Here is a 23,118-nt window from a genome sequence, read left to right on the forward strand (position 1 = left end):
AGTAAAATGCTGTTTCCATGTTGCCAAAAAGCGATTTATGCCAATATATTTTGACAAGAAGCTTATTTCTATGTCAGTTTAAGTCCACAGAGCTCTTTTTGATTATATTAACAGATTTAAGTTCAGTTGACCACAGTCTGCACCTGTGAGGTAGAATCACTTTTTGGCAACATGATAATAAGCTTTTACTTGGGTCTACTGATTTCAGACTGGTACAAGAAGTGATCAGATGGACTGGATGTTAACTAAATCTTAAGTTTGATCCAGTAAACACAACACATCTAAAGTTAAAATGAGGCAGAAATAAGTGTCTCATCAAAACAGAGAGGCTTGAATCCCTTTTTGGCAATGTGAAGACAGCATCTTACTGGTTCTACTGGCCTCAGACAGGTACAGATGGAGGTCAAGTTAACTTAAATCTGTCTAATATTAACAAGGAGAGCTCAACTGGCTTAAAATGAGGCAGAAATAGGATTCTTGTCAAAATATATTTACATGAATCACTTTTTGGCAACGTGGAAACAGCTTCTTACTGGTTGTACTGGTCTCAGAGGTACAGACAGTGGTCAAGTGAACTGGATGTTTATTAAATCTGTTAATATAACCAAGAAGAGATTGATGAAGTTAAAATGAGGAAGAAATAGGCTTCTTATTAAAAAATATTGGCGTAATCACATTTTGGCAACGTGAACACAGCATCTTACTGGTTTAACTGGTCTCAGACAGGTGTGGAAAGTGATAAGATGTACTGGATGTTCATGAAATCTATTATAATCCAGCAGAGCTCCATGAACTTGAGAAAGAAGCTTTCAGTAAACAGATATTGGCTTTATTCACTTTGTGGCAACATAAAACCAGCATGCTACTGGTTTTACTGGTCTTGGTGTATTACATCTGTAAATATAACAAAGCAGAGCTCAGTGTATTTAAAATAAGACATAATTAAGCTTCTGAACAAAAGATTTGGCTCTAATAATCACGTTTTGGCAACATGAAAGCATCTTACTGGTTTAACTGGTCCCATACAGGAAGTTAAAAGTGGTGAAACAACTCGGTGGTCACTCGTACAGTTTCAATCAGAGTCAAAATGTGAAGAACAAACATGTTGCAGCAATATTGGGTCGTAGATCTGAGTCCTAGCGTCATGTCTTAAGAGTTAAACAGTCACGATCTACGATCGCTGTAAAGAGAATTACGATGATTATTTCCGTCGTTTACACGAAATATAAAAGACGTGGCGTTACTACGTCCAATAGAAAACGTGTAGCGGATCATATTTACAAGTTATGGCCGTTTGAAACCGAAATAAGCAGCTTTAGTCCTACACAAACCAAGCTAAACGCCTTAACGAGGCGGTGCGCGCTCCCGCGTATGGAAATCAATTTCTAGCAGACAGTCACTTTTTGGCACCACACCTGTCCTGTAAACCTGTTCTCTCTGTTGCTAAACTCTGCCTGTTACTGGAACTGCCTTAGTCACGACTTAGTCTGTCGATTCAAACCTGGAAATCTGAGTCCTCTGGTTTTGACCCACGAACGCTATTGGAACCGATCACGCCTGCCCCTCCTGTACTTCAATCCGTTTGTTTATCCGTGCATGACCTGGACTGTGACTACGATTTCTGTATTAAAGCCCTTTTACTTTCATCTGTCTACGGCGTCAGCACTGTGCATTTGGGTCCTCTCTCTGCCGTTCCGTGACAATAACTAAGCTTTCCTCTTTTCATCAAGCTCAAAGTTCCATCACACCATAACACAATAAACATGTAATGATCACTTTGACACTCAAATAAGCAGAGAAGTCAGAATGGTTAAACAGCAATATTAAATGCATAGAACATTAAGGTCTTATACGTGGTCCCTTACAACGCTGTAACAAATGAAATGTTATTCATAATGACTGGTCTTGTCTTATGTAACAGCCAGTAAACACTGAAACATACACGAATAATATATGCAAGCAAAATGAAATTATGAATGACCTAATCTAGACATTACTAATTAAACAATTGTAACACTTAAAAATGTAATACAATAATGAGGATACCTAATTGTAGCTGGTGGACATAGTCTATGTTGCACAGATTTAAAGAAGTAAAGAAGGTGAGTATCTGTATTTCAACTTTGTGTCTTCACACAAAGGAAAGCATCGTGATAAGTTGAAGTCCCTTTGTAACTTTACGAATTTTCTGGCAAATCTGTAGATCAGGCATTAAACATCACACAGAAACCAATCTAACATCAAATTAAAACATTTTGTCCACAGAATACAATGGCATCTGTTTCATGGAAGTTGCAAGTTCTGGTGCATCGGAACCAGAACGTGTGTTCAAATGAAGTCTCTAGTTCTCTTAATGAGCACATTCCACATTTTATGGCTGGTGGTCCCAGTTCTGGGAGAGGCAGCTTCTCAGTGATAAATGTGACAGCCTGTCCTTTTGGAATGATAAGCAGAGGTGGAATCCTGTGAGATTTAAAGGTAGATCAACAAAGTGGACTCATGGTTCTTTGATATGGACATTTAAGATGTTGGCGCCAATTGGTGCCTGATGGAAACCAGTCTCCTGTGGTGGAGAAAAATTCAGGGTCCCTTATCTCTGGGGACTGGAAAGGATGTAGAGGCTCTTCAATGAGGGAGTTAAGTTCACATGTAGGTCAGGTTACCTCAGTCCAGACGTGGATTGCTACACCAGAGCTGTTTCTGTGCTATGATGTTTTCTAAATCCTGACTGAAAATCTTTGCACAGGTTATTCCCACTCAGGTGGTCAGATAATTGTTTAGCCACAAATTTTTCAAGAATCTTAGAAATAAATAAAGGTTTGACTACAGCCACATTAAAAGCCTGTGGTACATAGCCTAAAAGTAAAGATTGGTTGATTTGATTTGATATGGACAAGCTAATTAAAGGTAGAACTTGTTTGAGTAATCTATTCTGTTCTGTATTAAAATATTTACATTTGTTTTTAGGTTGACGCCTTTGAGACTGTTGCAACATTCAAGTCTACGTTTAATAAAATAAATGTGTTAAAATTAAGAATTTCTTTCCATCTGGAGGAAGCTCTTTAGCTACGTTGTCTTTCAGCTATTATATCTTGTAGCTCAATGGCCTAAATTCTTGACTCTGTATTAGGAGATCTGGGTTCAATACTTGTATGAGTCATGTTTATGCAATTACATTATAACATAAATATATGTATTTCCTAGATACATTGAGTTATATGCTTAAGGTATTACTATATTAGTAATCTATCATCATCATAGATGAAGAAATTTTAGAAAGTTTTAGCTTTTCCATTATTATGTATACTGCTCCTCTGAGCAGTGCTTTAAGCAACTATTGTGGTTGAGTGGCTAAGGAGCCTTACTCTGATGCAGGAATTCCTAGTCTGAAACCTGTCCGCAACAGGTCGTTCGCTAGTCATGTGTGAAACATCTTATCTGATTATATGATTTATGACTTATATTCTGCAATTAATATCTTGTGTTTTGTCTTACTTCTGTTTTATGTATTTGACATTTCACCTAGATTGTTCAATGGTTGTCTCTGCCTGATTTCTGGACTGACTCTGGACTCTAGCTCCCAAACCCAAGGCTGGGGAGTTGTGTCTCTCTGTCTGTTGAGACTAAGCGCTCCTTCCTCTCTGACAGTCAGACACCAGTGATGCAAGTGTGAGAATGTAAACATCTCCACACACATACACACACTCAAAAAAGACAACTCTTACATCTGCGTCTTTATGGGAAATTTCCACCACAGATACATTCAGCTATCTTTCATCAAATTCAGGAATTATTCACATACTTCCTACATTTTGATTTGATTACTATGTCTATGGATTTTTACCTGAGGACATAAATATATATGCATGGCGTACAGAATAAATAGAAAAACACAACAACTTTATAAGCAATACAACAAGGAATGTGGTGAATCTGGAAACATATAACTTCATGAAAACTCATCATACAGAATTCAAAGTCACATGACATCAAAGTCACATCACAGGAACCATATTGTCCACTAACCAACATGGTGTCAGTTTCATGATACCTGTAGGTTCTGGTGTGTCCAATTCAGAACCTTGGGTCCAACTGAAAGTTTTTCCCATTTTATTAGTCTGCATTCCAGGTTTTGGTAGAGGAGTTATGTGACAGTCTAGGAGTCTGGCTACGGATAATAAAGAGGGGGATTCCATTAAGATTTTAAAAAGTCTCAAACCTAGAGCATCCATGGTCTTTTGATGTTGCACTTAAGAGTTCTGGAACCATATGTGTGTTGTTGTTTTAAGCAACAGTCCTGTTGTAGTAGAAAGTCTTTCCTGTTCTCCTTGGGGGACGGTTAGGGCAGAGTGTCTCACCAGTAATCAATGTCGTAAAACAAGTGTTAATGTCACCTTCTGTTCAATATGTAGACTATGGATTTGTTGATACCACAGCTCCGCCAGAATACAACCAAACGTGTCATCTCTGCTGTGTTCCTGTTCCTTGCTGCGTTGCTCCATTTGGTTCCTCTCCTCGTGTCCCTCTTGCGTCCTCAGGTGTGTTTCCCTGCATCTATGCCTGTGCCTTCTCTTGTTTGTCCTCAGAGTGTGTTTCTACCCCACCACCCCCACGGCTCCCAGTGTTTTCTTTTCCGTGTAAGCCGGGTCCAAATGGCTCTTTGGTTGTTAAAGGCTGGCTTTGTATTACTCTTTCCCTAGGTCCAATCTAGCCCACCAGCTGTGAGGACTGTTGGACTGGCTTGTAAACATCTTGGTTGGCCTCTGTCATACATCTATAAACAACACTTCACTGTACTGATGCAGATACCCCCCCACCCCCCCACCCCACCCCACTTTACAGTCTCACCATCTGCTCTCTGTCCTTATCTAACTGTCCTGATGTATCCAAGAAAATATTCCAGCAAGGTTTTTACTTGTACTGTGTGCCACTGTGTGTGTCCATGTGTTTTTGGATTGTGTTCTTTTGTACTGCAACTTGCTTCCACTGTCAGATGGGACGTGGCGCCATAGACGACTGTCTAGGTGTGCCAACACCAAAGACAAGTTCCTAGTTCTGTAAAGTGCACTCTACAGGACCTGGCAATAAAGCTCTTTCTTAATCTGATTCTGAGTCAGATTCACTGAAGAAAACACAGAGAGAGGAACTTGTAAACACAGCAGGTGCATTTGATTTCGGCCACAATCACATCTAGCCACTTTTTGGAGGGCATATGTGACAGGAGGACGTTGATCATGTTTTTTATAATGGGGGGCCATGGGTGGAGGCTGTGAGGTAAATGGTGGGCCAGGCTCATCTCCCAGGCATCCACCAGGTGCACTTTAAGTCCCCTAAACATAGCCCTCAGCACCTTGTCACGCTGCAGTGAGTACCAATCGCTGTTCGTCAGCATCTCAAAGAGCGTCAGCGCCTTGAGGTTTGTGGTGCGGACAATGACCAGTGTGCCTGGGGATCGGTCCAGCAGGCGCAGCACAGCCTTGCGAATTCCCCGCAGCTGCTGAATATAGAGTTCAATGGGGAAAGTGTTGAAGTGGGACCAGATGCTAAGGACTACAATGGTACCGAAGCCTCCTTTAAGGCCATCCAGTTCATTAGCAATGTAGCGCAGGTCACCGGTCGGAACGTCCATAAAACGCAGAGGAGGGCCGTGGCAACGGTACGTTACCATGATGTTGTTTGCAAAGTCGAAGGCCATGAACGGTCCATTATGCTTAGAGTTGTGCAGGTTAAAATTCTTGAGATCTAAACGCATTTCAAGTCTCGGAGTCAACAAACACAAAGAACTGAGTCGGATCCAGTACCTGGCATTGCTGCGATGAGGTGTGCGAACTATTGCCTGATGGTGGAGTCTCCGTACAGGTGGACCACCTTGTTCTTCAGGCACTCATAGCCAAAATTCTTAATTAGTCATTAGTTTTAGAAAAATGGTTCTTTTCCTGACTTTCTAGGCAGCACAGTGACACTGGATGCTACTGAAGCACCTTTTATGACATCACTCACAAAAAATAAAATGAAATATTTGTTAGTGGTGTACTGTTTTCATTCAAAAGGTAACAGTCAGGGTTACAGATCTAACCCCAGTTCTCTGAGCCAAGAGATCTTTCTTCTCCAGTTACATATTACATATGTACAGGAACTTTTTAAGTCACACCACAAGGAGACCAGGCAACCCAAACCCAATATCAGGTGACAACAGTCACACACAAGTGTACACAGACGTCCAAAACTGTCTCTGACAGCAACGCACTGGCGCCACCACCACCCAACATAAGCAGCTCGGAGAGCCCGAGCAACAGCATGCAGGAAAAACATGACCAGAGCACTGTTGGTATAGTAATGCAGACTGACCAAAGAGAGGCAGCCTGCACCCGCCGATCCAGGGACACATGTTACAAACACAGGCCAAAAGCAGCGCCAGGCAGTCAACACAGAGATGGTTCTCACAGGCCTACTCACAGTACTCAGAGAGATTACACCACACCCACACGAGGTGACCAAAGGCAGTTGCCATGAATACTGGCCTGACAATGGCAGGGGCCAACAAGTCCAGAGACCAGTGCCTGCCAAACCAGAGGCACATGCTCTCGGCACAGGCCAAGAAAATGCCAGGCAGTCAGCATGGACACGGCCCACACTGCAATGACGCCATGCCAGAGCGAGCTGCAGAAGGCAGACCCTGTGGACCACAAAACCAGCAGAAGCCAACAAAGCTGAAGGGCCCGCCAGTAAAGGGGGAGCATGACTAGAGTGCTGCATCAGCTCGCTACAGTAGCTAGCTAACCCGGTTAGTACCCCAGGCACACAGTTAGAAAAGCTGTCAATAGAGGTAGCTGCATGGCCAGAGCCTATTCTGAGAAGACACAGAGCTGACCAAATGTAGTTCCACATTTTACGATTCTCGTACAACCCTCACAGAACCAACTGCCATCCTGTAGTCTTTAGCATGTCAAGTAGGCGCTAGCTTCAAACAAAATAAAAACAACCAACTGGATGCTGTGACCTGAGACCCAAATGATGTCATACTGTACGTGCTTCCGCTAAGAGGTGTGGCAATCAATTTAATGTTTTCCACCAGGGGGCTGGAAATACACACTTCGAGACGGGCAGTGACAAAACAACAGGGCTTTTTGGCATGAAAACTTACACACACTTTATTGACACATCAAGGTCCAATTCTGTGTTCTCCTATTAAAGTTGTATCCATGCGCCCTGACCATGGGAGGTCTTTTACATATTTTTTACATATAACTGGTAATTAGAGATAATTTCACGCAATAGAGGATGTATTTTTACACAAGATTGCAGTTCCGAATTCCTGTCTGAGGATTAAAAACATTTAACTGCAAATTTTCACACCAAAGTTGTCTAGTTGACAAAGTTGACAGATTAATGTGTGTTTCCCTCTGCTGCTGACATCCAAATTACTTTTACTTCTACCAATTACAAGTAAAAGTACACAAATAAAGTTCATTTAAATATATGTTTGTTTGCTAAATCTAGAATCGCACAAATAGATAAGTACATAAACATTAAACCTAGAGTACACAATCTTTTTTTGTAGTATGCATGAATGGACACAGATGGTTAAGTGAAATCCTGTCTTACCTTTGAAAAAGCTTTTTCTCCCAGTCCTTAAGGGTTTCTTTGTACCCTCCCTTGGAGTGGTTGATCCTAGCAATGCAGCTCAGCTTCTCTGGTTTGTAACAAAACCAAGGGTCACCTGTATGGAGGTCAGTGTAGTTACATAGTGACTGAGTTGGGTTCAAGCAGACATTACATGTGGTCATCTCAGAGCGGTAGCTCGAACAAACAGGATTTACTCTGGCTGCTTGCTGGTCAGGTTGTGGAGCACTGCAATCGCCTCACTGGAATGAACCAGTTTCACCTAAAGGAAAGTTGTACAATTGTATTAATATAAATTATTATTAAATAAATAATAATAACTTAATATACAAGTAATGTTAAGTAATGGTAGTGAAGTATGAAAAGCGAAATATTAGAAATGAATATTCCATGGACTAAATGTAGCTTAGTCACCTTAACCTGCATGATTCCTTCCCAAAGTAAATAAAACATAGCAGAATAGCTGCCATCGAGATGATCCACCACCTGTCCAGCCACACCTGTACCAAGTGCCTGTGCAGCCGGGTGATAATGAAGTCTCCTCCAGAGTTTTTTCGGACAGCCCCAGAGGTTGTACATTGTGATCAGAACTTTCAGTGGATCCCCTACCTGCCACTCTCCTCGCCCCGTGCCTTGGAGTATTGTGAAGGTGCTTTTAGCAGCACTCCTGTTTTTTTCAACTAAGACGGGAACAGACAACGGGCGGCCTTCAAGCCAAGCAGTGGAATCCAACAGGAGCTGGATTTCCAGGGTGTCTTCAGGGGACAGTGGTTGGAAGCGACAGACGCTCTGACTCATCGTAGATCTATTCTAAAACTAAGAGATGGTGTTGAATAATGTTGTATTAAATATTTAATTGATTTTTAAAACAACTAACAACTAAGAACATTTTGCATGTTTCTCATGTTGATGTGCGCTTGTGGTAGAGATAAGTCCACATTGCGTGAGCACAGGGTGTCATGATCTGTGTCTTTGTTACTAGTTGTTCCCTGTTTCACGTCATGTCCTGCTTGTCATATTTCACGCCATGTCCTGTGTAACACTACGTCCTGTTTTATTTTGATAGTCTCCTGGTTTCTGTTCCTGCTTTAGTTTTACTTCCGGGTTTTTGTCACAGCTGTTTCCTGCTCCACCTGATCGTTATCCTCACCTGCACTGAATCAGTTAATCACCCACCTGTGTATTTAGTCACCTCCTGTTCCCGTAGTCATTTGCCAGATTGTTGAGTTGAGAATGAGTTGAGAATGAGTTGAGCGTCCCTAGTTTCCTGTGTTCCCTGAGTGTTCGTGTTTCTCGTGTTTTGTTCCTGTTCGCATCGTGTATCCTGCCCGATCCTGGATTATCTACTTACCGTGAGTTTTTGCCTGTTCCCTGCCTGTACTTTTGCCGAGCCTTTTTGTGTTGACCTGGACCGTCTGACCGTGCCTTGAGGAATAAACCTTTTGTTGATTATAATATCGTCTCCGTGCTGTGCATGTGGGTCCGCCATCTGCCCGAGTCCCTGACAGAACAATCTGGCCAAACTTGGACCCAGCCAGCACTTAGCCTCCGGTCAGGTCAGTGACTGTTTTTCCTTGTTTTTTACGGCAAATATAACTCTCCCGCGGAAGTATGGTTTCGGTTTCCTCCTCTCCGCCTCGTCGGATCGTCGTGCCTGCACCAACCTGCCCAGCTCCATGGTTGTTCCCCTGGGAGGATTTCCTGCTCTCACGCGGTTCTCAGTCTCCAGTTCAGCCGCGCGCTGCTCAGTCTCCAGTTCAGCCGCGCGCTGCTCAGTCTCCAGTTCAGCCGCGCGCTGCTCAGTCTCCGGTTCAGCCGCGCGCTGCTCAGTCTCCGGTTCAGCCGCGCGCTGCTCAGTCTCCAGTTCAGCCGCGCGCTGCTCAGTCTCCAGTTCAGCCGCGCGCTGCTCAGCCTCCAGTTCAGCCGCGCGCTGCTCAGCCTCCAGTTCAGCCGCGCGCTGCTCAGCCTCCAGTTCAGCCGCGCGCTGCTCAGCCTCCAGTTCAGCCGCGCGCTGCTCAGCCTCCAGTTCAGCCGCGCGCTGCTCAGCCTCCAGTTCAGCCGCGCGCTGCTCAGTCTCCAGTTCAGCCGCGCGCTGCTCAGTCTCCAGTTCAGCCGCGCGCTGCTCAGTCTCCAGTTCAGCCGCGCGCTGCTCAGTCTCCAGTTCAGCCGCGCGCTGCTCAGTCTCCAGTTCAGCCGCGCGCTGCTCAGTCTCCAGTTCAGCCGCGCGCTGCTCAGTCTCCAGCTCAGTCGTGTGTTGCCCAGACCCCAGCTCAGTCGTGTGTTGCCCAGACCCCAGTTCAGCCGTGTGTTGCCCAGACCCCAGTTCAGCCGTGTGTTGCCCAGACCCCAGTTCAGTCGTGTTTTCCCCAGTCTCCAGCCCAAGCTCCAGACGCCGCGGTCCCGTTTCACCATGCGGGTCCTGGTACAGAGGTCCGGTCCACACCGCTCCCAGCGCCTCAAACGACGGACAGTCGCAGCTGCTCCGGACGACGACGGCGGCGGCGCGGTTCCAGGATTCCGGGTCCCGCGGTCTCGGTCATGGGGACCGAGCCGTCTCCTTCTCCGACAGAGGAGCCCCTTGATTCTCTGACTGACTGTGTCCCTCTGATAACAGGCATCCCAGACAGCGTCGCCCGACGGGTCCACCTCCTCTGCTCTCCTCCAGTTGCGTTTCTCTTCGCCCACCTCATGAACACCGCCGATTCGGCAGCCGATCAGGGCGCGAGAGAACAACTGTTCAAGGAAGCAGCCGCTCTCGTCCTGAGGGAGCCTGTCCTGCGTGAGGCCCTGCAACTCCCTGGCCTGCAGCCAGCGGCCGCTTCATGCCCCACCTCTCAGTCAGTTCAACCTCGCCATGCCCATGCCCCGGTGCAGCCCTGTCGTCTCCAGGCCCCAGTCCAGTCGAGCCCAGTCCAGATCCCAGTTCAGCCCAGTCACGCTCAGTCCTTGTCCCAGTCAGAGAGCACCGTCCGTCTGACGACTGTTAGTCCTACCCAATCAGGCCCGACGTCTTCCCCGTCGAGCTCGGCAGCTGTAAGCTGTCATGCCAGCTCCGGAGTTGACGCCGTTCCAGTCCCTGTTCCTGTTCCTGTCGGCCATGTTGCGGCCGTTCCAGTCCTTGTCGGCCATGTTGCGGCCGTTCCAGTCCCTGTCGGCCATGTTGAGGCCGTTCCAGTCCCTGTCGGCCATGTTGAGGCCGTTCCAGTCCCTGTCGGCCATGTTGAGGCTGTTCCAGTCCCTGTCGGCCATGTTGCGGCCGTTCCAGTCCCTGTCGGCCATGTTGCGGCCGTTCCAGTCCCTGTCGGCCATGTTGCGGCCGTTCCAGTCCCTGTCGGCCATGTTGAGGTCGTTCCAGTCCCTGTCGGCCATGTTGAGGTCGTTCCAGTCCCTGTCGGCCATGTTGAGGTCGTTCCAGTCCCTGTCGGCCATGTTGAGGTCGTTCCAGTCCCTGTCGGCCATGTTGAGGTCGTTCCAGTCCCTGTCGGCCATGTTGAGGTCGTTCCAGTCCCTGTCGGCCATGTTGAGGTCGTTCCAGTCCCTGTCGGCCATGTTGAGGTCGTTCCAGTCCCTGTCGGCCAAGTTGAGGTCGTTCCAGTCCCTGTCGGCCAAGTTGAGGTCGTTCCAGTTCCAGTCCCTGTCGGCCAAGTTGAGGTCGTTCCAGTTCCTGTCCCTGTCGGCCAAGTTGAGGTCGTTCCAGTTCCTGTCCCTGTCGGCCAAGTTGAGGTCGTTCCAGTTCCTGTCCCTGTCGGCCCAGTTGAGGTCGTTCCAGTTCCTGTCCCTGTCGGCCAAGTTGAGGGCGTTCCCGTAGGCCAAGTTGAGGGCGTTCCCGTAGGCCAAGTTGAGGGCGTTCCCGTAGGCCAAGTTGAGGGCGTTCCCGTAGGCCAAGTTGAGGGCGTTCCCGTAGGCCAAGTTGAGGGCGTTCCCGTAGGCCAAGTAGAGGTCGTTCCCGTAGGCCAAGTAGAGGTCACCCCTGTCTCTGATCCCGTTCCCGTCGGCCCTGTAGCGGTCGTTCCAGTCCCCGTCCCTGTCGGCCCTGTAGCGGTCGTTCCAGTCCCCGTCCCTGTCGGCCCTGTAGCGGTCGTTCCAGTCCCCGTTCCTGTCGGCCCTGTAGCGGTCGTTCCAGTCCCCGTCACCCTTGGAGCCGCAGCGCCCGCCGGCCCCCAGGAGGAGGCGGCGCCAGTCGCAGCTCCTGCGCACCTCCAGGAGGAGGTCGCGCCAGTCGCAGTTCCTGCGCACCTCCAGGAGGAGGTCGCGCCAGCCGCAGTTCCTGCGCACCTCCAGGAGGAGGTCGCGCCAGCCGCAGTTCCTGCGCACCTCCAGGAGGAGGTCGCGCCAGCCGCAGTTCCTGCGCACCTCCAGGAGGAGGTCGCGCCAGTCGCAGCTCCTGCGCACCTCCAGGAGGAGGTCGCGCCAGTCGCAGCTCCTGCGCACCTCCAGGAGGAGGTCGCGCCAGCCGCAGTTCCTGCGCACCTCCAGGAGGAGGTCGCGCCAGCCGCAGTTCCTGCGCACCTCCAGGAGGAGGTCGCGCCAGCCGCAGTTCCTGCGCACCTCCAGGAGGAGGTCGCGCCAGCCGCAGTTCCTGCGCACCTCCAGGAGGAGGTCGCGCCAGTTGCAGTTCCTGCGCACCTCCAGGAGGAGGTCGCGCCAGTTGCAGTTCCTGCGCACCTCCAGGAGGAGGTCGCGCCAGTTGCAGTTCCTGCGCACCTCCAGGAGGAGGTCGCGCCAGTTGCAGTTCCTGCGCACCTCCAGGAGGAGGTCGCGCCAGTTGCAGTTCCTGCGCACCTCCAGGAGGAGGTCGCGCCAGTTGCAGTTCCTGCGCACCTCCAGGAGGAGGTCGCGCCAGTTGCAGTTCCTGCGCACCTCCAGGAGGAGGTCGCGCCAGTTGCAGTTCCTGCGCACCTCCAGGAGGAGGGCGCGCCAGCCGCAGTTCCTGCGCACCTCCAGGAGGAGGGCGCGCCAGCCGCAGTTCCTGCGCACCTCCAGGAGGAGGGCGCGCCAGCCGCAGTTTCTGCGCACCTCCAGGAGGAGGGCGCGCCAGCCGCAGTTTCTGCGCACCTCCAGGAGGAGGTCGCGCCAGCCGCAGTTCCTGCGCACCTCCAGGAGGAGGTCGCGCCAGCCGCAGTTCCTGCGCACCTCCAGGAGGAGGTCGCGCCAGCCGCAGTTCCTGCGCACCTCCAGGAGGAGGTCGCGCCAGCCGCAGTTCCTGCGCACCTCCAGGAGGAGGTCGCGCCAGCCGCAGTTCCTGCGCACCTCCAGGAGGAGGTCGCGCCAGCCGCAGTTCCTGCGCACCTCCAGGAGGAGGTCGCGCCCGTCGCAGTCCCGGCGGACCTCCAGGAGGGGGTCGCGCCAGCCGCAGTCCCGGCGGACCTCCAGGAGGGGGTCGCGCCAGCCGCAGTCCCGGCGGACCTCCAGGAGGGGGTCGCGCCCGTCGCAGTCCCGGCGGACCCCCAGGAGGGGGTCGCGCCCGTCATAGTTCCTGTCGACCCCCAGGAGGGGGTCGCGCCCGTCGCAGTCCCGGCGGACCTCCAGGAGGGGGTCGTTCCCGTCGCAGCTCCCGCCGCACCTGCATCGGTTCCTGGCGGTCCGGCTCCGGCCGCATCTGCATCGGTTCCTGGCGGTCCGGCTCCGGCCGCATCTGCATCGGTTCCTGGCGGTCCGGCTCCGGCCGCATCTGCATCGGTTCCTGGCGGTCCGGCGCTGACCGCATCTGCTTTGATTCCTGGCGGTCCGGCGCTGACCGCATCTGCTTCGGTTCCTGTCTCTCGTCGCGGTGGTCCAAGGAGGACGCCGCTGGTTCCTGGCTCTCGTCGCGGTGGTCCAAGGAGGACGCCGCTGGTTCCTGCCTCGTCCTTGTCTCGGCCGCCGGACTGGTGGCCTCGCCCTCGGCGCCTCCTGCTGCCCGGATGGCGCTGCCTCCTGCGGCGACGTCCGCCTCGACTCCTCAGCCCATCGGATCGGCGTCCGCCTGGAGGACGTTGCCATTCGGGGTGGCCCCGGGGACATCGGTCCAGCCCAAGGGCACTAAGAGTGCCACCCTGGCTCAGCGGCTGCTGGGCAGGGTCTCGCCACGCCATCACCCTCCGTGAGGGAATCCCTGAACTTCATGTTTTTCCTGGTCATGGACCTTTGTAGTGTTATGTGGACTCTTGTTTTGGCCCTCCCCCGGTCCTCCCTCCACCCACCCTGCTCATGTACCTTGAGGGGTAGGGATTCGGTCCCTCCGCCTGGGACCACCCTCCGCCCGCCCTGGTTTGGGGGGGGGGGCTTCCGTGGGCGCCGTGGAAGGCGCCATAGGGGGGGGGGTACTGTCATGATCTGTGTCTTTGTTTCTAGTTGTTCCCTGTTTCACGTCATGTCCTGCTTGTCATATTTCACGCCATGTCCTGTGTAACACTACGTCCTGTTTTATTTTGATAGTCTCCTGGTTTCTGTTCCTGCTTTAGTTTTACTTCCGGGTTTTTGTCACAGCTGTTTCCTGCTCCACCTGATCGTTATCCTCACCTGCACTGAATCAGTTAATCACCCACCTGTGTATTTAGTCACCTCCTGTTCCCGTAGTCATTTGCCAGATTGTTGAGTTGAGAATGAGTTGAGAATGAGTTGAGCGTCCCTAGTTTCCTGTGTTCCCTGAGTGTTCGTGTTTCTCGTGTTTTGTTCCTGTTCGCATCGTGTATCCTGCCCGATCCTGGATTATCTACTTACCGTGAGTTTTTGCCTGTTCCCTGCCTGTACTTTTGCCGAGCCTTTTTGTGTTGACCTGGACCGTCTGACCGTGCCTTGAGGAATAAACCTTTTGTTGATTATAATATCGTCTCCGTGCTGTGCATGTGGGTCCGCCATCTGCCCGAGTCCCTGACACAGGGTTGCAAATAGTTGATAATCAGGAGCATTACTTAATTCTGCAAAAAGTGATAATACCAAAAAAGCTTGGCTCATCTTCAATAAAATATGAACATTTATGGGTGAAATTGATCTATTAAGTTAATGGAATTATTTGGAATTAACTATTAGTAAGTGTTTTCAACTGTTTTACACTGCATGCTGGTTACAGCAGACTGGGCCTCAGCCCAGGGCTCAGTTTACCCTCCGGATGTGTTTTCTCAAATGAAGACTCTTAAGAGACATATACTGTATGTTGCTTCATAAAGGTATAAATTTTATTTACCATGGTTAAATTGTTTGTTGCCCTCCTCTTGTGGCAGCTGCCGGCAAAAGGCAGAGCTCTGGCTGTTTACTGTAGCTTATACTGTATACCGGAGTGTGGTAATTGGTTGCAACCACTCTTCACAAATCAAATAAATAATAATAAATCAATAAAGGTGAATGTGAATATTTTTCAATTGTTAAATGAGTTATTTTAACCAAGTTTATTGAGCAATGCATGTATCAACTTGTGTATTATTTTAACGTTTGTATGGTGAGTGTCATTTGTTGTCTTTTTTACCTTCCTCTGTCTGTGTTTATTGTCAGTTATACAGCATATGTCTCAAAATGACAGTAATGTTTGTATGAATGTATAAACTATGATTTATGGATAAAACCCTTTTTTGTAAACAACCAACATCTGCACTGAAACAAACATTAATATGTAACTAAGTAAGAAAAAGAAAAAAGATAACCAATATAAAAATGTACCCAACCCAAATATCCCACTTCAGACCATTGTTCACATAAACTGTTACATAGGTACAACATAGGTTGTGTATGTTCCAGGTTAACTGAAAGAAACACAGCAAGAGGTAGAAAAAAAGCAAAGAGAGAACTCGTTAACACAGCGGGTGCGTTTGATTTGGCCCCCAATCACATCTAGCCACCTTTTGGAGGGCATATGTATGACAGGAGGACGTTGATCATGTTTTTGATAATGGGGGGCTGTGGGTGGAGGCTGTGAGGTAAATGGTGAGCCAGGCTCATCTCCCAGGCATCCACCAGGTGCACTTTAAGTCCCCTAAACATAGCCCTCAGCACCTTGTCACGCTGCAGTGAGTACCAATCGCTGTTCGTCAGCGTCTCAAAGAGCGTCAGTGCCTTGAGGTTTGCGGTGCGGACAATGACCAGTGTGCCTGGGGATCGGTCCAGCAGGCGCAGCACGGCCTTGCGAATTCCCCGCAGCCGCTGAATGTAGAGTTCAATGGGGAAAGTGCTGAAGTGAGACCAGATGCTAAGGACTACAGTGGTACCGGCGCCTCCTTTAAGGCCATCCAGTTCATTAGCAATGTAGCGCAGGTCACCGGTTGGGACGTCCATAAAACGCAGAGGAGGGCCGTGGCAACGGTATGTTACCATGATGTTGTTTGCAAAGTCGAAGGCCATGAACGGTCCATTTTGCTTAGAGTTGTGCAGGTTAAAATCCTTGAGATCTAAATTAATCACAAAAGAAATGCACTCAGTGTCAAAATCAACAACAAAGTGTTCAATCAGATCCAGTACCTGGCATTGCTGCGATGAGGTGTTCGAACCACTGCCTGATGGTGGAGTCTCCGTACAGGTGGACCACCTTCTCCTTCAGGCACTCACTCATAGCCGAAGAGGTGTTAAACTGGAGAACTGTGGAGCCCAGTGCTCGCCACACACCCTGATAGTAGTAGCCAGAGGGTTCAGAGTTCACGCTGCTCTTCTGCATTTCAGCTTGACCTGAGAGTCATGACAGGAGGTCATGAAAAATGACTCCAAAGAATTCTCAGGTGAATTATCACATTTACCAAGTTCAAGTGGACGGTGGTGCTGATTTTGTACACTTGTAAAAATTTTGTAAACTTTCAGACTTTTATTCTCTCAGCCTTTGAGTTTGTTGCAAATGTGTCATAAGAAGAATTCAACTTAACATCCATCCATCCATCCATCCATCCATCCATCCATCCATCCATCCATCCATCCATCTTCAACCGCTTATATGGGGCCAGGTCGCGGGGGCAGCAGCCTGAGCAGAGAGTTCCTTCTCCCCAGACACTTCCTCCAGCTCATCAATGAGCTGGAGGAATCAATCAGCATGTCCTGGTTCTTCCCCTGGGCCTCCTACCTGTGGGACATGCCCGGAACACCTCCCCAGGGAGTCGTCCAGGAGGCATCCAAACGAGATGCCTTAGTCACCTCAACTTAATGTGGAGGAGCAGGACTCTACTCTGAGCTCCTTCCGGGTGACAGAGCTCATCACCTTATCTCTAAGGGAGCATTGAGCCACCCTACGGAGGAAGCTCATTTCAGCCGCTTGTATCAGTTATCTTGCCCTTTTGGTCATGACCCAAAGCTCATGACCGTAGGTGAGGACAGGAACATAGATTGTATTGAGAGCTTTGCCTTTCGGCATGATGGACCGATACACCGACCACATTGTTGCAGCCGCCGCACCGATCCATCTGTCAATCTCACGCTCCTTCCTTCCCTCCCTCGTGAACAAGATCCCAAGATACTTGAACTCCTCCACGTGGGGCAGGATCTTCTCCTTCCAGGAGGGAGCAAGCCACCTTCTTCTGGTCCAGAACCATGGCCTCAGATTTCGATGAACAGATTTTTATTGCAGCCGCTTCACACTCAGCTGCAAACCGCACCAGCGCACGCTGGAGGTCCTGGCCCGATGAAGACAGCAGAGATGCTATCCTGTGGTCCCCAAACCAGACCCCCTCCCGCCCCTGGCTGCGCCTAGAAGTTCTGTCCATAAAAATAATGAACAGAACCGGTGACAAAGGGCAGCTCTGCCGAAGTCCAACATGCAATGGGAACAGGTCTGACTTACTGCTGGCAATGCGAACCAAGCTCCTGCTCCGGTTGTACAGAGACCGAACAGCCCTTAGCAAAGAGCCTTGGACTCCATACTCCCGGAGCACCCCCCACATGATGCCACGAGGGACGCGGTCAAATGCCTTCTCCAAGTCTACAAAATACATGTAGACTGGTTGGGCAAACTCCCACAAACCCTCAGACACCAACGTTCAAGCGTCGAACGAAGCGTTTGCCAGAATCCATGGCCTTCCCAAACTCCTCCCAGACCCAAGTTTTTGCTTCTGCAACGGCACGGGCTGCAGCACCTTTGGCCTGTCGGTACCCATCAGCTGCCTCAGGAGTTTACCCACAGGTCAACCAGAGCTGATAGGACTCCTTCTTCAGCCCCTTACCTCCGGCGTCCACCACCAAGTACATGACCCAACAAGTGTTAGGTCATTACTTTTACTAAAATGGTTCTTTACCTGACTTGCTAGGCAGCACAGTAACATTGGGATATGTTGAAGCCTGAATAGCGACTTTTATGACAGACCTGTTAAAAAATAGAATGAAATATTTGTTAGTGGTGCACTATACACACCAGAATTAAAGAAAAAGTTCCACATTTACAAACTTTACAAAACAATAATAGTTCAATCTATTTTTGTTTACTATATCTGACAGTGATAAATACATAAAAAGTCTACACAATCCTAATTTTAGCATGCCTGAATGGACACGTGATTAGCTGACATCCTGTTTTTTACTTATCAAAAAGCTTCCTCTCCCAGTCTTTGAGGTTTTCTTTGAATCCTCCCTTGGAGTGGCTGATCCTGGCATGGCAGCTCAGCTTCTTTGGTTTGTAACAGAACCAAGGGTCACCAGTGTGGAGGTCGGTGTAGTTGCACACTGGCTGGGTCATGTTCAGGCAGACGTTACACATGGTTTTCTCAGAGACAGAGCCTGAACGAAAGTAGCTCTGGAAGTAAATCCTGTCTGGCTGCTTGTTGGTCAGGTTGCGAAGTACCGCGATCGCCTCACTAGAGTGAACCAGTGTCACCTAATGGAAATTCATATTAGGAAATTTTAAATATTAAAATCCAAAAAAACAAGACTGGCTGATTAACATAGTTTAGTTACCTCAACTTGCACGGTTCCTTCCCAAAGTAAATAAAATACAGCAGAATAGCTGCCGTTGAGATGATCCACCACCTGTCCAGCCACACCTGCACCAAGTGCTGGGCTGTGAAGCCGGGCGATAATGAAATCTCCTCCAAATTTCTTTGGACGGCCACGGAGGTCATACATTGTGATTAGAACTTTCAGTTGATCTCCCACATGCCACTGTCCTCGCCCCGTGCCTTGGAGTATTGTAAAGGTGCTTTTAGCAGCACTGCTGATTTGATCCACTGGTATTGGAACTGACAATGGAGGGTCTTTAGGCCAAGCAGTGGAATCCAACAGGAGCTGTGTTTCCAGGGCGTCTTCAGGAGACAGTGGTTGGAAGCTGCAGAAACTCTGTGTCATTTTAGATTTAGTGTTATCTCTTGAGGTAGTGGTGATGTAGTCAACTCTATTCTGAGCCTGAGAGATGACAATGAATGTAAATGAATTAATTTTAAAAAACATGTTATTCTTATCTTAGCTCACCAGTTTACTTGAAGTCTTTGCAGACTTTGAGGAACTGGTACTGGGTGCATAGTACAGCAATGTAAACCAACCAGTCAAACAGGTGCACCTGGGCAGTTTGAAGTTTATGTTGAAGTATCTATTTGTAATGGAAAAATGTGGTAAAACGGTTCTGAATATACTGTAAAATCTAGAGTTTCCGTCATAAATTAGAGAGACTATATGGAATTTTGATTCAAGTTACCGGAAAGCAGTGCCCTATCCCAACTGAAACTTTCAGCTACATATTTTCCAAGTAAATAAGCTAAAAAATAGTCTGCAAATGCCTTTTAGAGTGGTTATTATGAATAAATAACAAAATCCTAACAATGTGGTGTAGTATTGTATGGATTTATAAATTGCAAACAACTGCTCTACTGATTAGTCGGACAATTTGCAATGAAAAAGTATAGGTTTCTACAATATTTACTCAAAGTTCTTACCTGCCAGACATCCAGACTGCATAGCATGTAGACTAAAGTGATCATAGACAAACAAATGATGATGAAATAACAGATAGTTCCCTGTCTGTTCTTACAGATACTGGCCATCGTCCTTTGTGTTGTGTTGTTTCTTATGTTGTGTTGTTCATCTGGATATAAAGATAATAGAGTAGCACAGTCAGAACCAGTGGATGACCAAGGAAAGTGAGCCAAAAAAATGATGCAGTGGAAAGAAAGTGTCAAGAGAGAAACGCCCACAGTACTATAGCTGCTGGTAAGTCACAAAACCTGTTCTGTGGGTTGTGAATATTACATTACTCTGGCAAATCCAATCAAATTGCACAAAGGTGTTTATCACTAACATACCTACAGAGCAGTCAAAATGGCTTTTTGGGAGGACTGCCTACAAGGCAGTGGATTTGAACCTGAGCCTTTGAGCCTTTGTTCTATAAACGGGGCTGTTACCGGCGCACCACAGCGGGGAGGCACGCTAAGCCACTTGTTTATCAGCCCTGTCACAGGCTATGCTGTGGTCCTCTCATGGAGACATGAAAACACACAGTACCAACATTGGTACTGTGGGGCCCAATATATTTAGGAATGTGAGTTTGTGTCGGACAAACTGCATTCAGGTTTTGTGATGCTCAATCAAATGTCATTTGCATTCAGGCTTTTGTGATGTGCTGTGGTCATCCAAACCCCCTCTCACGGTGACATGAAAACACACAGTACCAACATTGGTACTGTGGGGCCTGTCAGAAAGCAGCAAAAAATCTTGTGTGTTCCTGTGTGTATCTGTTACAGAAAGGAGGGCGCGCCCGCTTGTCCACCGCTCATTCCACCGCTTCTCTCAAGCGGTGGAATGGGCCACATTAAAGTTCTGACTGTCTGTAAAAATAATTGTATGTTTCTCTGTGGAAAAAACTGACATAAAAGTAAAAAAATTTGCAGGTCTGTCAGAAGGCAGCCCAGAATCTTGTGTGTGAGTCTGTGTTCATCAGCCCTGTCACGGACTAGGCTTTGGTTTTCTCATGGAAACATGAAAACACACATACTGTAGCACTCAACACATCACATAGTGCTCAGTTGTTGTTAGCCTGGTAGCTCAGTTGGTAGAGTGTTGGTGTTAGCTCTAATGCAGGAAACATATCTTTGGCTCTAATAAGAGCAGTATGTAATGACTTAACTTACTTACTCACTTTATATTATTATTTTTTATTTATTAATCCACTGCTTCCAGGGTTTTCTGTTGTCGTGTTTTGACAACATGTAATGACAAATAATTAGTAGCAGTTACTGGTTGAAACTACATGAAACGACATTACTGAAACAAACTTATAATAATATTAAAATTAGAAACTGAAATCATACAACCACCTACGTACCTCAGCAGAGACTTATTTAGACCAAACACACTGATTTATCCTGTGGTGTAATATTATTCCCAGTCAGCTGGTTTGCATACTTTTCCTGTAATGTTTGAGTATAATGCTGCAGCGTGCCTGAGTTCATTGCCTTTCCCCACAAGCCCTCCCACACTGTGTCCTACACAGGAAAAATCTGAAAAAAGCCTAGCTCATCACTAAGATTGGAACAAGCACTAATTCTACTAAATAAACTAAATGTTGTGGGTTTTTAGTATATATAAACACAACATTTGAACAACCAATTTAATTAAAGAAGTTGAACTGCTAATCTAATGGAAATTGGCATAAGCAAATACTGGTCTTAAACCACATGCTGGTCAATTATTAGTCAATTATTAGATAACAGACTGGACATTGTTCAGTTTACGCTTCAGTTTAAATGTGGAACCCCTTCAAGGGTTTCTGCAGGAGGCAAAAATCCAAAATCTGGGCTGAGCATTGTCACACATGGCATGATTATTTCTGCTGTACTGAGAGTTAAATTAAATTAAAACAAATTAGAGACAGAGATGTTGTTTTGTGGCTATATATATATATAATAAAATAAAAGGAAGTAAAATGTATTCAGCTTTAGGTCAGAAAAAATAAATTATGTGCAGTTTTAGCAATTCTTCAATATATATATATATATATATATATATATATATATATATATATATATATATATATATATATATATATATATATATATATATATATATATATATATATATATAGCCACAAAACAACATCTCTGTCTCTAATTTGTTTTAATTTATATATATATATATATATATATATATATATATATATATATATCAGGAGAAAGAAGCATGAGAAACTAGAGAAATACCAAGGGCTCAGAGAAGAACTGGAGAAGGCTTGGAAGGTGAAGGCCACAGTGGTGCCTGTGGTGATCGGAGCACTGGGGGCAGTGACCCCCAAACTGGAGGAGTGGCTACAACAGATCCCTGGAAAAACATCCGAAATCTCAGTCCAGAAAAGTGCAGTCCTAGGAACAGCAAGGATACTGCGCAGAACCCTCAAGCTCCCTGGACCCGAGCTTGGAAAGTGGATGAGACCAACCGCAGAGGGTGATAATAGAGTGTATATATACACACACACACACTCTATTCTCACCCTCCGCGGGTGGTCTCATCCACTTTCCAAGCTCGGGTCCTCTACCAGAGGCCAGGGAGCTTGAGGGTTCTGCGCAGTATCTTTGCTGTTCCTAGGACTGCACCTTTCTGGACTGAGATTTCGGATGTTTTTCCAGGGATCTGTCGTAGCCACTCCTCCAGTTTGGGGGTCACAGCCCCTAGTGCTCCGATCACCACAGGCACCACTGTGGCCTTCACCTTCCAAGCCTTCTCCAGTTCTTCTCTGAGCCCTTGGTATTTCTCTAGTTTCTCATGTTCCTTTTTCCTGATGTTGCCATCGCTTGGTATTGCCACATCCACCACTACGGCTTTCCTCTGCTCTTTATCCACCACCACAATGTCTGGTTGGTTCGCCATTACCATTCTGTCAGTCTGGATCTGGAAGTCCCACAGGATCTTGGCTCGCTCGTTCTCTACCACCTTGGGAGGTGTTTCCCACTTTGACCTTGGGGTTTCCAGTCCATACTCCGCGCAGATGTTCCTGTATACTATGCCAGCCACTTGGTTATGGCGTTCCATGTATGCTTTGCCTGCCAGCATCTTACACCCTGCAGTTATGTGCTGGACCGTCTCTGGGGCCTCTTTGCACAGTCTACACCTTGGGTCTTGTCTGGTGTGGTAGATCTGGGCCTCTATGGCTCTGGTGCTCAGGGCCTGCTCCTGTGCAGCCAGGATGAGTGCCTCTGTGCTGTCCTTCAGCCCAGCCCTTTCAAGCCATTGGTAGGATTTGTTGAGATCAGCCACTTCAGTTATGTTCCGGTGGTACATCCCGTGCAAGGGCTTGTCCTCCCATGATGGTCCCTCTTCCAGCATCTCATCCTCTGTTCTCCACTGCCTGAGACATTCACTCAGCACGTCATCTGTCGGGGCCTTATCCTTGATGTACTTATGGATCTTGGATGTTTCATCCTGGATAGTGGCTCTCACGCTCACTAGTCCTCTGCCTCCTTCCTTGCGGCTAGCGTACAGTCTCAGGGTGCTGGATTTGGGGTGGAACCCTCCGTGCATGGTGAGGAGCTTTCGTGTCTTAACATCTGTGGTCTGTATCTCTTCCTTTGGCCACCTTATTATTCCTGCAGGGTATCTGATCACTGGCAGAGCGTCGCTGTTTATTGCCCG

The 23,118-nt window shown here is 47.9% G+C and overlaps 1 protein-coding gene and 1 pseudogene across 1 annotated transcript; both read right to left on the reverse strand.

Annotated features, from left to right (window-relative positions):
- Positions 1-4,837: 4,837 nt before the first annotated feature.
- On the reverse strand, positions 4,838-8,543 carry LOC114862663 (NXPE family member 3-like; annotated as a pseudogene).
- A 6,208-nt stretch (positions 8,544-14,751) lies between these two features.
- On the reverse strand, positions 14,752-20,973 carry LOC114861332 (NXPE family member 3-like). The gene is made up of 7 exons (XM_029160425.3): positions 20,819-20,973; positions 19,434-19,582; positions 18,463-18,906; positions 18,090-18,382; positions 17,808-17,875; positions 16,054-16,257; positions 14,752-15,983 (listed from the first exon to the last, which is right to left on the reverse strand). Exons 2-7 carry the CDS (start codon positions 19,539-19,541, stop codon positions 15,430-15,432), a joined length of 1,671 nt encoding a protein of 556 aa, XP_029016258.1. The 5' UTR covers positions 19,542-19,582; positions 20,819-20,973; the 3' UTR covers positions 14,752-15,429.
- Between the last annotated feature and the right edge of the window lie 2,145 nt (positions 20,974-23,118).

This window comes from Betta splendens, chromosome 9 (assembly GCF_900634795.4).
Source record: "Betta splendens chromosome 9, fBetSpl5.4, whole genome shotgun sequence".
NCBI classification, from domain to species: Eukaryota; Metazoa; Chordata; class Actinopteri; order Anabantiformes; family Osphronemidae; genus Betta; species Betta splendens.